This window comes from Nanorana parkeri, unplaced genomic scaffold (genome assembly GCF_000935625.1).
Source record: "Nanorana parkeri isolate BGI_ZX_2015 unplaced genomic scaffold, ASM93562v1 scaffold351, whole genome shotgun sequence".
Taxonomy (NCBI): Eukaryota; Metazoa; Chordata; class Amphibia; order Anura; family Dicroglossidae; genus Nanorana; species Nanorana parkeri.
In genome coordinates, this window is record NW_017306619.1 from 77,199 (window position 1) to 94,658 (window position 17,460).

General features: G+C 45.1%; 1 protein-coding gene across 1 annotated transcript in view; it reads right to left on the reverse strand.

The window, feature by feature from the left end:
• The window catches only part of WNT9A (Wnt family member 9A), a 93,014-nt gene that overhangs the window by 12,956 nt on the left and 62,598 nt on the right, over positions 1-17,460 (reverse strand). The window contains exon 2 of the mRNA XM_018558642.1: positions 6,566-6,825. Within this exon, the coding sequence (XP_018414144.1) occupies positions 6,566-6,825 (260 nt within the window). The remainder of the gene's footprint in view (positions 1-6,565; positions 6,826-17,460) is intronic.

Here is a 17,460-nt window from a genome sequence, read left to right on the forward strand (position 1 = left end):
AGATGCTACGTTATTCTGAGGAGCTCGGGCTCACAAAGTCCAATCCTTTTCCGATGAAGACATGGAGAGAGATGCCCTTCGAGACGATCCATTGCTGTTTGTGACAGATAGTCGCCGCGCCAGCCAAGTCCACGCCCATCATAAATTAGTCTGACTGTATAAAATACTAAATAAGACCTCAGAGTAAAGAAAACCCTGCAGTGGAGCTACCCCCACCACCCAGTGCTTGTTTTGTCTAGGGGGCTCAATCCCAGCAACGTCTGCAGGATGATGGCTACTGGCCTTTCATATCCTGCAAGAGACTTGCCATTGTCAAGTGTTCTGCACATTTAAAAAGTGAACACCTGGGGGAGAGGAGACTGAGGAATTGCTTCCTCCTGCCTGCAGTAGACTGATCACTGGAGGAGGGGAAAGTGAGGAAATGCTTCCTCCGGCCTGCAGAAGACTGATCCCTAGAGGAGGGGAAAGTGAGGAAATGCTTCCCCCTGCCTGCAGCACTTTCCCCTCCTCTAGGGATCAGTCTTCTGCAGGCCGGAGGAAGCATTTCCTCAGACAGATCACTGGGGGAGGGGAGATTGTGGAAATGCTTCCTCCGGCCTGCAGAAGACTGATCCCTAGAGGAGGGGAAAGTGCTGCAGGCAGGGGGAAGCATTTCCTCAGACAGATCACTGGGGGAGGGGAGATTGTGGAAATGCTTCCTCCTGCCTGCAGAAGACTGATCACTAGAGGAGGGGAAAGTGAGGAAATGCTTCCTTCTGCCTGCAGAAGACTGATCACTGGGGGAAAGGAGACTGAGGAATTGCTTTCTCCTGCCTGCAGCAGACTGATCACTGGGGGAAAGGAGACTGAGGAATTGCTTTCTCCTGCCTGCAGAAGACTGATCACTGGAGGAGGGGGAAAGTGCTGCAGGCAGGGGGAAGCATTTCCTCAGACAGATCACTAGAAGAGGGGAAAGTGAGGAAATGCTTCCTTCTGCCTGCAGCAGACTGATGACATCATCTGAGCATAGACTGAGTCACTGCGCGGAGCTCAAGGATGACTTAACGATAACATGTTACAGTATTTTTGACAATGCATACAGTTGCTGCATATGGTGACAGACTGGAAAGAATTCCCGTAGACCAGTAGTAGGCAAACTCTGGCCCTCCAGCTGTGGTGCAACTACAAATCCCATTATGCATTGAAAGACTGGCAGCCCCAGGCATGACTCCCAGAGGCAGATGCATGATGGGATTCGTAATTTCTAGACAGTTAGAGGGCCAGCATTTGCCTTCCCCTGATGTAGACTTTAATCCGGTCACGGACACCAATAGTGGAAACATTTTACTTTAAATTAGTGAACTGCTGCATTTAAATGCATTCTTCACTACTGTGGACAGACTCCCTACAAATCAGGATCACCTACATGTGCAGACTGTACATAACCGTGTTCACATCCTCACCATCAGCCATTTTTATTTCCATTTCCATCTCTCTCAGTGGATCCCTGTTGCCAGCAAGCTTCTAAAGAGCTCCATAATTCCTGATTTAAGGCTAATCGGTTGTCGCGGTCACTGAGAGCCAAAACGCTCTTAAGGCTTATTGGGGTTAATAGACAATGCAGACGCGAGGCAGGGCGGTATCAGGTCACATTTACGATGAGCATTTCAGCAGATGTTACAAGGAATAACATTCACACAGCTTTGTCAAAGTGGATAATTGTCAAAGTGCTGGATGGAATTCTCCATTCTGGATGAAACAAATACGAGTAGCTGGACTGGTGAGGGCCAGGACCAGTTCTTGTATTTGGCTTCACCTCGGGGTGTCAGTGTCGACATAAAAATCATACAAGCCGCATTTGCCTTCACACTGGTACAGATCGAGCTCACTCAGGGGGTGTTAATGTCATTTCGCAGCTCTAAACGGCTTTGCAGTTTGGGTGGTGGGGCATTTCAATCTCAACAGTAGGTTTAGTAGTAACCTCACCTGCCAGAACTTCCATACGAGTCCTGTTCCAGACCCACATTTAGTATAAAGTTATGAATAGGCCCCCCCCAAGTACCAGAGAGCCCTACTCTGCTCAAATGGCCAGAACTTCCATACGAGTCCTGTTCCAGACCCACATTTAGTATAAGGTTATGAATAGCCCTCCCTCCCCCCAAGTACCAGAGAGCCCTAACTCTGCTCAAATGGTGGGCCTGCCCTGCCCCGCCCTGGGTATATCTCCAATGTGACCATTCACACAACATACAACACAACAGGTTCAGGTCACAAAAGCAAGCACACCAGGATAAGTATCCTGGTCTTCCATAAAGTGCGGTTCTTTGCAGTCGAGTCCAATTAAATTAAAAAATTGCAGTCACATGGCCGAAAACAGAGCGCCTCAGGCTGGTGTCTTAATGGGACCACAGTCGGCACTCTACAGAACAGCATTCAGGACACAGCTTTTCCTGTATTTGGATATGTATATAGCGTGGCTTTCCATTATTTTAACTAGTACACAATATCTTTTACCTGAAAAAGAAAGCCAAAAAAATCCCAAATAAAAAGGGACAATTAGGGGGCATTCTGGCACCACAACATGTTCAGGATAGTCAAGGAGATTATGTAACCATCAGAAGTCATTTAAAACCTAATGAACCTAAGACCACCAAGAAAACCATCTCAATTTCACCTTCTCCATTGACTTCAATGTATTTCACCAAACTGATGACATTCTAATTGAAATGTCCACCTTACCAGTATAAAGTCATGATGTACATGCCGTTACTTGAGGAGGACGTTCGTCCTACAATTACTCTTTGAACATTTAACAGCCATATAACTCATGTACATTGATAAATCCGTAGCACCATGGTTGACTTCTGTCCACTCTCTGGTTGTCCAGCAATCAGCACTAGAAACTGCCAGCCATTTGCCAGCGACACCAAACCCCCTCCATGCTATCTAGGTCTTATGATTGCAAAGACTGACTGGGAAATGCTTCCTCTGGGCCTTGATGCTGATAAAGACTTAAACAGCATGAGGCGGGCTGAGCGTCACCATGAGTTGCATATAGTGAAGAATGTTCCCAGCACACCGTGGTTCAATCTTCAAGCAGTGATCATTTCATTGACGCACACACATCTTGTCACATTGCAACGTTTTGGGGCCACTCCCTTCCATCAGGCATAACTATGAAGGGCCCCCGAGTGGCCACAAAACGTTGCAATGTGACAAGATGTGTGTGCGTCAATGAAATAATCACTGCTTGAAGAAGATTGAACCACGGTGTGCTGGTGACATACTTTACTATTTGGATCTGAAGCGGCGCCATCCGCAGTCACTACAGCACCCACCACAAGGGCTATACCAATAAGGAGTGCAGTAGGACTCCTCTGCACCACAAGTTGCATGGCACCCCTGGTAAATGTCCTGCAGTTTCCAGTGCTGATGGCCGGACAAGCGGAGTGCAGATAGAAGTCAAACATGGTGCTATGCATTTATTACAGTATAGGTGTTAGTGTTTATATAGAGCAATTCTAGGGTGAACTTCCACTTTACTATAATCAAAACAAGGCCTTCAACTCAAGGTGATGCAGTACATCCTACAATCCTACTGCTAAAAATAATTCACCAGCTACAGGACCAATAAAGGCTTGTAGAACACATACCTGCTATGTACTGTATGTGTTGTTCCCTTGCTACTAAAAACACTGCAAATCTTGAGTCACTGGCAAGAGAGACTCATACAAGCAGGCAATGGTTTCACTCCCTGCTGGGTCCTCCAAAGCCAACCTGCCAGCACAGGATCACCAGTGTGACCTGACCCAAAGGCTTAGCAAAGACCTATTTCAATATATTAGGCAAATTCCTCTTGGCTTGCTCAGTGACTGCAGGTAAGAGACCTATGCTCTGCCTACAATACTGTATCAATCTGGTAAGAGGTCCAAGGAACCTTTTAGAGCTTCACCAACTGGATGAGTATTTGCCAGCTAATCTTCAGATCTTTGCAGATATCATAGACCGGCCAACCCATTCAACATCAACCAGCTGCTTCCGATTGCAGCTGCCAACTGGAGGAACAGGCTGACCAGTCCCAGCAAAGCAATCTATGAAGTCAACTTCGTGACTCGAGGAATAAATCTATCCACTTCTTGTGTTCTGCTCTTCTACCTCTGTGTGGGGTGACTTTCTTTCACAAAGAATAAGCAATGATTGGAAGATCAGATGGTCCATCTGACATCTAATACAAAGCAATTTTAAAAGCCGTCATTTTTAATTTGCAGGAAGTGAGGTTGATTGGAGCAGGACCAAAGAAATTGACAACCGCAATGGAGCCATGGAGTGATGATGCAAATCTACAGCTTCAATTTGACAAAGTTATTGATGACCTTACTCATTGCCAGCAGTTCAAAGAGACATTCTTCATACCATCTCCTGTACTACCTACAATAAGATCCTGCACCACCCACACAGCTCATTGGAATTCCACAATGTACTCTTCAGGAATTTCTGTATCAGCTATGCCAGATTTACCTCGATTTAGTAAGCTGTCCCGGTATCGTCCCTCTAGAGTACAGTTCCATCGCTCGAAGTGGAATTGATACTCGCACTCTTGAGCGCTCATGCTAATCGCCTCCAAGAGGGTCTCCGCTACCCCGGGGTCTCTCCGGCACATCCTGCGTTGCTTGCGCTCAAGCTTGAGGCGGTCACAGATTTTGTAGTGGGCTTTCTCTGCCGCTCCCTCCGGTTCTGAGGTCAGAGAGAGAATTGTCAAAGGTTCATTCCCTGTCAGCCTGAAAGAGAAGAAACAAAAAATAGGTTTAGAAGCGACACTGACAATCAGTTCAATGCAAGACAAAAAGTTATTTAGAAGTTCGATCAAAACACAACAAATATCTCTTGTTTTGTTACTTATTATTACGGCGTCTATAGACAAAAAAAATTTTAAGCTTTTGATAGAGTGGGAACAATAGCTCTCCATGTTGGTCCTGGGGACAACTTGTCAATGGGACAGAAGATGAGGAATGTCCAAGAGGGATTTGATCTCAAAAGGATCACACTAAATTCTGTGGGGTCAGTTTTAGATTGACTGGGACGGACCATAAAAATGCGGGCCACACTGTACATACAGTCAGCTTACAATACAGTGATATCCGCTCCTGTTATACATCGGCCTCCAGGGGGAAGGCTGAAGCCCCCCCCAACTGCTTTTTTGCTGTAGGTGATCTTCTGCCCCTATGTTAGGGCTGGTCAGGTATTGAGGACAATCTGGCAATTAAGCTGAAGACCACTACGATGCAATGCGGTAAACCAACCCACCTGACCCTTCAGCGGCCTACAGCACTGTGAATTCACTCGTCGTAATGTACTGCATGGGCAAAAACGTGCATAGATTCACATTAAGGGCCATTATAAAATGCATGCATTGATGCTCCAAAAACATGTCAACATGCATGTGCTTTTATAACATTTACAATTCTAACCATGCCAATTTTATGTTATTTTTTACACTGGGATGTTAGAAACCAGAGAGACCAAACAAAATCTAACCACAGTGGTATATGGACCATCCAAGTGATATATTTAATGCAAGCCGGCCAAACACCAACTTGATACATAACCAAAACATAAAAGGGGCAAAGAAAATATAAATTAAACATCTAAACGGACACAAGAAAATACAAGTCATTGGGCATATTGCCCAATGACTTAACAGAACCAACCGTATACTTTCCATCTCCATTCTTCTAAGCAGCATGCACTTGTTAGCAACTTTGATACTCAAGTCCTCCACCCCAACACCATAAAAGTTTCTAAACCTACAAAAGCCACTCTTGGACCAACAAAAACAGATTTACTTCTCACGCATGGGAGATACCATGATCAAGAAGGAATTTTTGCCATTATCACAAAAACCATGCTACAGTGTTACAGTTGCCAGTCCAAAAATATGTGAGAAGGCAAACACTGATGGCTCAATTACAGTGAGTGATGGAACAAAAAAACATTTCTTTGGGACATACAGGTGAAACTCGAATAATTAGAATATCGTGCAAAGTTCATTTATTTCACTAATGCAACTTAAAAGGTGAAACTAATATATGAGAGAGACTCATTACATGCAAAGCAAGATAATTCAAGCCGTGGTTTGTCATAATTGTGATGATTATGGCTTACAGCTCATGAAACCCCCAAAAACCCCAAATCCACAACCTCAAAAAAGTAGATTATTACATGCAATCTATAAAACAAGGATTGTACATGGAACAATATCGGACCTCTGAAAAGTACAAGCATGCATATGTACTCAGTAATTGGTTTGGGCCCCTTTTGCAGCACTTACTGCAATTACTTTTGCACGATATTCTAATTATTCGAGTTTCACCTGTAAGATACAGGTCATTTCATTTATCAAGAGGTTTCAAATAGGGCTGCATGAATCTACATATTGATGACCTTACTCATTGCCAGCAGTTCAAAGAGACATTCTTCATACCATCTCCTGTACTACCTACAATAAGATCCTGCACCACCCACACAGCTCATTGGAATTCCACAATGTACTCTTCAGGAATTTCTGTATCAGCTATGCCAGATTTACCTCGATTTAGTAAGCTGTCCCGGTATCGTCCCTCTAGAGTACAGTTCCATCGCTCGAAGTGGAATTGATACTCGCACTCTTGAGCGCTCATGCTAATCGCCTCCAAGAGGGTCTCCGCTACCCCGGGGTCTCTCCGGCACATCCTGCGTTGCTTGCGCTCAAGCTTGAGGCGGTCACAGATTTTGTAGTGGGCTTTCTCTGCCGCTCCCTCCGGTTCTGAGGTCAGAGAGAGAATTGTCAAAGGTTCATTCCCTGTCAGCCTGAAAGAGAAGAAACAAAAAATAGGTTTAGAAGCGACACTGACAATCAGTTCAATGCAAGACAAAAAGTTATTTAGAAGTTCGATCAAAACACAACAAATATCTCTTGTTTTGTTACTTATTATTACGGCGTCTATAGACAAAAAAAATTTTAAGCTTTTGATAGAGTGGGAACAATAGCTCTCCATGTTGGTCCTGGGGACAACTTGTCAATGGGACAGAAGATGAGGAATGTCCAAGAGGGATTTGATCTCAAAAGGATCACACTAAATTCTGTGGGGTCAGTTTTAGATTGACTGGGACGGACCATAAAAATGCGGGCCACACTGTACATACAGTCAGCTTACAATACAGTGATATCCGCTCCTGTTATACATCGGCCTCCAGGGGGAAGGCTGAAGCCCCCCCCAACTGCTTTTTTGCTGTAGGTGATCTTCTGCCCCTATGTTAGGGCTGGTCAGGTATTGAGGACAATCTGGCAATTAAGCTGAAGACCACTACGATGCAATGCGGTAAACCAACCCACCTGACCCTTCAGCGGCCTACAGCACTGTGAATTCACTCGTCGTAATGTACTGCATGGGCAAAAACGTGCATAGATTCACATTAAGGGCCATTATAAAATGCATGCATTGATGCTCCAAAAACATGTCAACATGCATGTGCTTTTATAACATTTACAATTCTAACCATGCCAATTTTATGTTATTTTTTACACTGGGATGTTAGAAACCAGAGAGACCAAACAAAATCTAACCACAGTGGTATATGGACCATCCAAGTGATATATTTAATGCAAGCCGGCCAAACACCAACTTGATACATAACCAAAACATAAAAGGGGCAAAGAAAATATAAATTAAACATCTAAACGGACACAAGAAAATACAAGTCATTGGGCATATTGCCCAATGACTTAACAGAACCAACCGTATACTTTCCATCTCCATTCTTCTAAGCAGCATGCACTTGTTAGCAACTTTGATACTCAAGTCCTCCACCCCAACACCATAAAAGTTTCTAAACCTACAAAAGCCACTCTTGGACCAACAAAAACAGATTTACTTCTCACGCATGGGAGATACCATGATCAAGAAGGAATTTTTGCCATTATCACAAAAACCATGCTACAGTGTTACAGTTGCCAGTCCAAAAATATGTGAGAAGGCAAACACTGATGGCTCAATTACAGTGAGTGATGGAACAAAAAAACATTTCTTTGGGACATACAGGTGAAACTCGAATAATTAGAATATCGTGCAAAGTTCATTTATTTCACTAATGCAACTTAAAAGGTGAAACTAATATATGAGAGAGACTCATTACATGCAAAGCAAGATAATTCAAGCCGTGGTTTGTCATAATTGTGATGATTATGGCTTACAGCTCATGAAACCCCCAAAAACCCCAAATCCACAACCTCAAAAAAGTAGATTATTACATGCAATCTATAAAACAAGGATTGTACATGGAACAATATCGGACCTCTGAAAAGTACAAGCATGCATATGTACTCAGTAATTGGTTTGGGCCCCTTTTGCAGCACTTACTGCAATTACTTTTGCACGATATTCTAATTATTCGAGTTTCACCTGTAAGATACAGGTCATTTCATTTATCAAGAGGTTTCAAATAGGGCTGCATGAATCTACATCAACAAAAGACCCCTATACCGCTTTCACCAAAACAGAGTTCTTTCTAAGCATGCCAAAACTTATTTACGACTCAATTTCTCCAACAACAATATTATAGTAGTAGGTGAAGCCGAATAAAACACTTCCCACAAAGCTGAGATTTCTTGCAAGTTTGTAGTCAGTCCAAAGTAGGGATGAGTGAAAATGACCATCTGTTCAGCATACTGAAAGGTACCGCCAATGCATTTAACCAAAATGGTGACAACAGGCTTAAAAAGTGTAACTGCACCTTCTGCAGGGCCCGCCGCCAGTTTTCAGCTGCGCACAGGATTCCATGGAGAGCATATAGAGAATGGTCATCCCTAACTCAAAGCCTACAACTCAACTACTGTTGAAAGAAAAAGTGAGCCATGGCCTGTGCTCATTATCTTCAGAACACAAGCAGGTACAAATAAACTTGGTGAGGCAAGAGCTGTCACAGCCTCTACTCTGTGTTAGAGGCGTGAGCTCTGCGGATGACTTGGACGGACCAATGGCAGAGAGCCATTGGTCCAAGCTAAAAAAAAGGAGAAAAAAAAAAAGAGTGAGGACATCGATCTCGATGCCTCACCAGTGAAGAGCAATTGAGGGACAAGGAGGCTCCTCCCCGTCTCCTCCCTTGCTCCTCCCCACACAGCTTGGTTACCGAGCTGGGGCTTCGGTGGGACAGGGCAAGGCACGTCACTGGTTTGTTCTATGATTGGGTAGCCATAAACTCATACCAACAAACTCTACTGGTGCTCATCAAGGGGGAAGGAGGGGGTATTCGGGATCCCCCAGTTCACATTCAAATATAGTCATGCAGCAGTCACATGGAACACAGAGATAAGACAACAACTTTTTCATCTTTGACACAAAATCAGGAACGCCTCACCATAGGCCAAAGCATTGTGAACCAAAAATAAAAAAAACCTGGCAAGATTTAAAAAAACAGGCCAATGAGCTAAATATTTATTTTCAGTCAATGGAGCGTCACGTTATCTTTCGATAAAATCATAAATCAGCGAATTCTAGAAGACGTTCCAGTCTGTTACAAAGAAAAACACGTTATTAATTTGTTGTGCTGCTAATGAAAGGCACAGTGCCACTGCCAATTTGTCTGCGGTGAAGTAAACAATTAGTAGGTTGGTGTAATATTCCCTTCCCTCTGAAAAGCGGATTCCAATGAAGCTGTACTGTATCCCATACAGTCTCTGGCATGGTAACAATAGGGCATTTCTTAAACTGGCGTGTGCCCAGCCATCTTGGAAGGGGTACCGAGTCTGTGTCACAGGATCGGCGCTCACAAATCAAGACACGAGAGAATGAAAAATATGACATTAAAAAAATCCTAATGACTACAATGAAAGATCCCACCAGGCAAAAGATTAAAAGTCTTATGGAGGGCCGTCAATGTAAGATTTTGACGGAGCATGGTAATGAACCTGGTGAAGATGGGCCAATAATGATTGGCAATAGATTCTTGATCCTCTGTCTGGACAATCCAAATCAAAGTATTCCATCTTATCAGCTGTTAGCAGAGTATTAGGTGTATGTGAAAGCCGCTTCCAAAAATCCATCCACTTAAGTCATCTCGGCTATGAGTGAAGAGTTGATGGACTTGGCGTTCAATGCTTTCATATACATCCAGGAACTGTCAGCCATCTTACTGCTGACTGGTCTTATCGCTGTCTTTGTTCTATATGCTATGGGGATTAAATATGGCTGCAACCTACTTCAAAGGATTTTGTTTCGAGACCTTATAATGGACCTAGTATCAGACATACAGTTTCATCTTAATGCATCAGGAGGAGAAAAAAAAGAAACCATTAGTTGGGGCCTTCCCACACTACAAAGGTTAAGTGTGCTCTCTAAGTCTATGGGTAGAGGGATAGGCTGCAATACTTACCATATTCTGGTAGGCTTCCTCCATGCCATGCTACCGGTCCCCCCAAATCTCTTCTCTTATGCATTACAGCCAGTGGCCACACTCTGATGTCATTGTAAACTATACAGAACCAAAAGTTGTCATACGAGACGATGGCCAAGGTCCATCCACAAGGAGCATCAGAGAAGAGGGGAGTGCCGGAAGTCTTCCAAAATGAGGAATACAGCAAGTATTACATCTAAGTTTCTACCCCCTAGACTTCATGAGCAGTCACACGCTCTAAGATTCTCAAAGGGATTAAGGTCTGGACTCTGTGGTGGCCAATTCATGTGTGACAATGATGTCTCATGATCCCTGAGCCACTCTTACAATTTGATCCCGATGAATTCTGGCATTGTCATCTTGGAATATGCCCAATATGCCATCAGGAAAGAAAAATCCATTGATGGAAAAACCGGGTCATTCAATATATTCAGGGAAGCAGCTGACCTCATTTTTTGGGGGACATAACTTTGCTGAACCTAGACCTGACCATCTGAAGCAACCCCAGATCACAACACTGCCTGAAATCCATGTGGTGACTTTTTTGGGCCAGGCAGTGTACTTTTCCCTCCAGAATAAAGGCACTACCTGTTTCGAAATTATCCAGGGCCATCATCTACTTCCTGAATGGGGATGTTGGTTTAGGGATGAAACTAGGGATGCACCGATACTAGTATCGGTGCTGATGCCGAGTATTTGGGCGAGTACTCGTACTCTCCCAAATGCTCCAATGCCTAGCCCGATACTTGAGCTCCCGGTACCAGGAAGCCGGGCAGCGAGTCATTACACGCCGTCCGGCTTCCATGATTGGCCGGGAAGCTGGCTCCATGCTCTCTCATCACTTGTGACGAGGAAGCACGGAGCCAGCTTTCTGGCCAGTCAGGAAGCCGGACAGCATGTAATGACTCGCTGCCCAGCTTCCTGACTGGTCGGGAGGCTGGCCAATCAGGAAGCCGGGCACCGTGTAATGATGCAGCTTCCTGATGGGCCGGGAAGCCGGCTTCATGCTCCCTCATCACTGGGTGAAGTGGAAGCATGGAGATGGGTTCCCTGCTAATCGAGAAAGAAATGCATAAAATGCAGCAAACGGATTGCATCTCAGCCTAGGCTAAGTCACCTTAAATGGAGCTCAGGTAACTCATACAACTTTGCTACAAGTAGTATATTTCACGGCTTTACTTGAATTTCCTGTCTAAGGGTGTGAATACAATTATGTAATTTAGCATGTAAATATGTCCAATGTTAACTGGAGTTCTGATGCCGTTTTAGGAAGATGCTAAGCTTTTTTTTTTTTTTTAACGCAGTCTATTTTTTAAACCCGGGATTGGTAAAAAAAGGGTGTTCAGCGGTTTATGCATTCCTGTATTTTCTAACAATTTTATACTAGAAGTGTTTTTAAAGACCTAAGACGGAGAAATGTGAATGTATCGCAGATACTTTAAAAGGAGAACTGTGAGGTGAGTGATTTCCACTCATCCTCATAGTTAGAGCCGGCCTGTGACAGAGAAGGAGGGGGAGCACTTGAAGAAGCAGACCTTGCCAGAGGTGGAGGTCTGCTTTGGTATGAGAGCACCCATGAAACTTTGGGTTTGTCAACAGCCAAACACATCATGCTTTTGACATCAGTTTAGGACTCTTCTGAAATCATTCAGAATTCATTGACAGGTCCATTTGGTAATGACTAGCTGCCTGGCTTCCTGATTGGCCAGCTTCTCGACCAGGAAGTCAGGCAGTGAGTCATTACACGGCGCCCGGCTTCCCGATTGGCCCGGGAAGCCGGCTCCATGCACCCTCTTCACCAGGTGACGAGGGAGCATGAAGCCAGCTTTTTGGCCAATCAGGCAGCCTGGGGGCAGGAAATGACTCGTTCTACGGCTTCCTGATTGACCAATCAGGAAGCTAGGAGGCGAGTCATTACACCCTGCCGGCCTCCTGATTGGACGGGAAGCCGGCTCCATGCTCCCCGGCTGCCCGATACAAGAAGTTCGAGTATCTGGCTAGGCATCGGAGCATTTGGCCGAGTACTAGTATCGGTATCGGTGCATCCCTACAGCTAAGATTACTCTAATATTGTGTGAAGAACCAACAGCTCCACCTGCTGGCCTGAAACAGTCATTATAATATATTCATGAATAATATTTCACACAAAAAAAAATAAAATAAACATTATACTGTATTTTATGTGCAGATAAGACAGTCATTTGTGGGCCAGTGGGCTCTTGGGATGATCGGCAAAATTTGCCAACCTTCAGTTAACCTTTGAAGTCAATTTGCTTCCAATTGACTTCAACCCATTGCCAAAAAAGTAAAAAAATTATCAGGTTTTGATCAAACCGAGTTTTGCCCCCCAAACACTATACAGTATTTTATGTGCAGATAAGACCGTAAATTTGTGGCCCAACGGGCTCCAGGGATGATCTACAAATATTTCTAACCTTGAGCTGGCCTTTGGTGAAACTGAACAAAGTTTGCCTCCAATTAACTCCAAACTATTGGGAAAAAACACCCCTAAATTTTAGCAAAACAAGAGAATTTTGGTACTTTTTTGACACAGTATCCAGTTTATGTGCAGATAAGACAGTAATTTGTGGCCCAGTGGGCTCCCGGGATGATCGACAACACTGGACAACCTTGAGCTGGCCTTTGGTGAAACTGAACAAATTTTGACTCTAAACCTCTAAAACCATTGAAAAAGAAACTCAATCTTAGCAAAACTTTTTTTGCCAAACAGTATCTAGTTTTTTATGTGCAGGTAAGACAGACATTTTTGGGGCCCAGTGGGCTCCCAGGATGATAGATAACACTGGCCAACCTTGAGTTAGCCTTTGGTGAAATTGAACAAAAATTTGCTTCCAATTGCCTCCAACACATCGCCAAAAAAAGGTACCAAAATTTGCAGTTTTTTCTAAAATGGAGTTTACTGCAAAATGCTTTGAAAACCCATTGGGGGCAAATTTTATTTCTCCCCCCTTTGACCGGACCAACCATCGTCTTTCTACAACCACACAACGCAATGCTTCGCAGTACCGGCTCGGAACTGAGCTGCTGGGAGTTGTCTCTTGGCCAGAAGGACCGTTTAAACTTAGGATAAAGAGTGACGGGAAGGCCGTGTCCATCGCCTGCCTCTCTCCATCGCTGGCGCTCGGTAAGGGGAGAAGGCCGGGCCAGGTGAGTGATGCTGAATTCCAGTGTCACTCCATGACAGCTCTGCTGAAATATCGCATTCCTCAGCCTGCAGTCTTGGCTTTTGCTGCGGCCTTTTTGTTTAAAAAGGAGCCCTTTTCTCACAAATCTGACTTAATCCTTACATGACTTCTGTGCTCGGCTTGCCAGCTTGTCTGCTAAACCAATTCTTCCTTCTGGACGGGCCGAGAGCATGCAAAGAAACAGCGTCTGCTGGGTCAGGAGTTCAAACTGCGAACAGTTTTTTTTAAATATTATTATTCCAGTTCTGGATCTCGCCATCCAATGCCACGGCTGGGACAAGCAAAACCCAGCCGAGTCTGCAACAAAGAAGCCGGATTACTACCGACCGGATTCCTGCAATCGTATGATTTTAAAGTGCTTTATTTTACAAAAAGGCAAGGCTTACTTTTTTTGGGCTCCAGGCAGATCTACGATCCGAAATAAAGGGTTAATAAACCCTCAGGAGGTTTTTGCATATATCTAAGGCTAGCAGCAAGCAGTACATAGATGCTAAATGATAAAAAAAAAAATGTCAAAAAAATTTCAAAGGGGATAAAACTCACCTGCGTCTTCCCCCAGCGCACGCTCCCGTCCGAACATCTGAAATTTCTCGGGCGGCCTCAAAAGGATCTTGGGGCGCATGCGCAGTTGGATCTTCGGCCCGGGAGACGAGGAGAGACACAAGGTAAGTCTATGGAGCAGCAGCGTGCAACCGCACAGACACCGTGGGACAGGAAGTGCCAGCTAGCACAGAGGAGTCAGCGCTGGATCGGAAACTCGCACCAGCGCTGGAGGGACAGCTAAAAACTACAGTAAGGAAGAAGATGATCGGACTGAGAGGCATCAGGTAAGGTAAGTCCTTACATTAGTGTATGGGGGGGGATTTAGCCTTTAAACCCTAAGTAGAACTATGGGGAAAAGCCCTGACCCCATAGTTCTCCTTTAATGTCACTTTAGTGACGCTCTGTGGCCATTAATACATCATTAAATGTATGTTTTTACTAGGGATGCAACAACACCGGTATTTCGGTATCGAATATCGATATTGTTTTTCAGTACTCGCCGATACCGAATACCGAGTACCGGAAGTCCCATTCAGGAAGCCAGGCGGCATGTAATGACTCACCACCTGGCTTCCTGATTAGCAGGGAAGCCGTCCACATGCAAAAGGCTGATATTAAGTCCATTAAGGTACTGCATGTATGTAAAAACTAGGGATGCACCGATACTAGTATCAGTGCCAATGCAGAGTATTTGGGCAAGTACTCGTACTCGCCCAAATGCTCCGATGCCTAGCCTGATACTTCCTGTATCAGGAAGCCGTGCAGCGCGTCTGAATAGGGGAGGGACAAGACCAGTAATTGTCATCATGTATCTAAACCCATAAACAAAATATATACTGTTGACAGCCAAGGATATCGCTCACTTTATAAAAAGAAAAATTGTACCAAATATTCACACTACATCAAATAAAAGAACCCGGTGCCATATACGCAGAGGCAACCTCCCCTCCCCCCAGCTGCCCGGATGGTGTTCTGCGTACAAAGCTCGCTGATTTCATGAAATAATTCTCATAGAAACCCAAGACAGATGTGTGGAGCTCACCACACCCTGGGAGGGTCGCTTGGCATGACATGTACAGAGGAGGTACCAACTGTTTAACTTAGGACACGTGTGGTTGGTTTTCAGATCTGTACACAGAAATATTCAGAGAAATGTGCAGAGAATGTTACAGAGCTCTGAAAATACTTCTGAGATGAAAACAAACAAAGAAATAGTTACATTGTTTAGAATCGTGATGAACTCAAAAGGTAACGCAAATAATTATTTTTGCTTAGTGGAGAATAACTGTGCCGCCATCCTGAGGGGTCGTGAGGGGTCAGGGGTCTACTAACCATCGTGAGGGGTCAGGGGTCTACTAACCATCGTGAGGGGTCTACTAACCATCGTGAGGGGTGAGGGGTCTACTAACCATCGTGAGGGGTCAGGGGTCTACTAACCATCGTGAGGGGTCAGGGGTCTACTAACCATCGTGAGGGGTCTACACTCAACCATCGTGAGGGTTCTACACTCAACCATCGTGAGGGTTCTACACTCACTAACTGGAGCTCAAGGATGATCCATTATTGATAAAAGGTGGAGCTTTTCTGAAACATACTGTTGCTGTATCTTGTGACACATCAGGAATTTATTCATGTAAAGTTAAATAAATAATAAATCGATTAAAAGCCCCATTTGCATCTTAAAGGAGAACTATGGGGTCAGGGCTTTCCCCCATAGTTCTCCTTAGGGTAACGGGAGGACACAAACTAGCGTCCTCCCGTCACCCTAAGCTCAGTATATAGGGAGCTACAGCTCGCGGTATACTGAGACGCCTCAGCCGGAGCGGAGCCCGACATCGATGTCGAGATCCGCCCAGCTGCGTGAGTGACAGCTGGCTCTGCCTATCTAGAGGAAGAGCAAGCTGTAACCCGCCCCCTCCCCCATCCGTTCCACCAGTCAGCGCTGGTGGAGCGGGGAGGGGGAATCCAGCCCCTCCACTGTCACGGCAGAGAGCCGTGACAGGATCGAGAAGTGAGCGAGCGCCGGTATGTGTTCGCTCATCTCCCGATCTACTGAGCCGACCTGTGACAGTCTCATTGTCACAGGTCGGCTAGAACTATGAGGTGAGTGAAAAGCACTCACTTCATAGTTCTCCTTTGAGTGTCTACATAACCCCAGCTTAGCCTCAGGACCTTGCATTAGCCCACTCTGTTCATGGTTGGGGGAATGGTCATGCAGATGTAGTAGAATTGTGTGTGGCCACTCCCACCTCCTCAGAGTGTCATAGTTGGCAGTGGCACAGCACATGACATATTCCCATCCTACACATCCCTGGGCACCAGTTTGCGGTAACAACCGATATCAGGTTGACCGAAATCATCATGGACAAGAACATAGTGTACATCGCCAGCACACCACTGATCCAAAACCAAAAAGGCCAAAAGTTTATTAAAGTGATCACATCACAATAGGTGCAACATTACGAGGGCATGCACAACCTCTTCATCAGGGATGCAATAAGGAGGTCCTGCATGCCCTCGAAATGTTGTACTTATTCTGGTGTGATCAGTAATAAAATGTTTAGACCAGGCTTTCTCACCAGGGTGCCTTCAGGCTTCCTCAGGGGTGCCTCGAAAATGTTTGCACGGCTTCATGCCTTTCCATGGTGCAGGCAGGCTTCTGATGTGAAGGGGGGCTTCTAGTGTGAGAGGGGAGACTAAGGTGAAAGAAGGGGGTTTCTGATTTGAAGGGGGTTCCTAGTGTGAGGGGTGACTGATGTGAAAGATGGGGGGCTCCTGGTGGGGACTCTGATGTGAAAGGGAGTGTTCTAATGTAAAGGGGGGCTTCTAATGTGAACAGGGGGCTTCTGCTGTAAAAGGGGTTCTTGATGCAAAGGGGGGCTCTGATGTGAAAGTGGGGTAGGTGAAGGGGGGCTTCTAGTGTGAGAGAATGTTCTGATGTGAAAGAAGAGGGCCCCTAATGTAAAATGTGGCTCTTGATGCAAAGGGGGACTCTGATGTGAAAGTGGGAGGGGGGGGGCTCCAATTGCAAGGGCGTCCCCCTTAAAAGCCATACCAGACCCCTATCTGGAGTTTGCATTTTTAGATTTACATGTTAGACCGGGGTGCCTCAAGATTGTGCATAATTCTATAAGGGTGCCGTGACTGGAAAAAGGCTGCAAGACACTCGTTTAGACTATTGATTGGGGATCGATGGTGGGCTGGCAACAAATGTTCTTGTCTAGTGGTCAGTGGCAGCCCTGCCATTGGCTGCAAGTCACCTCAAAAGAGATCCTGTTACCAGCTTAACTATGAGAACTATGAG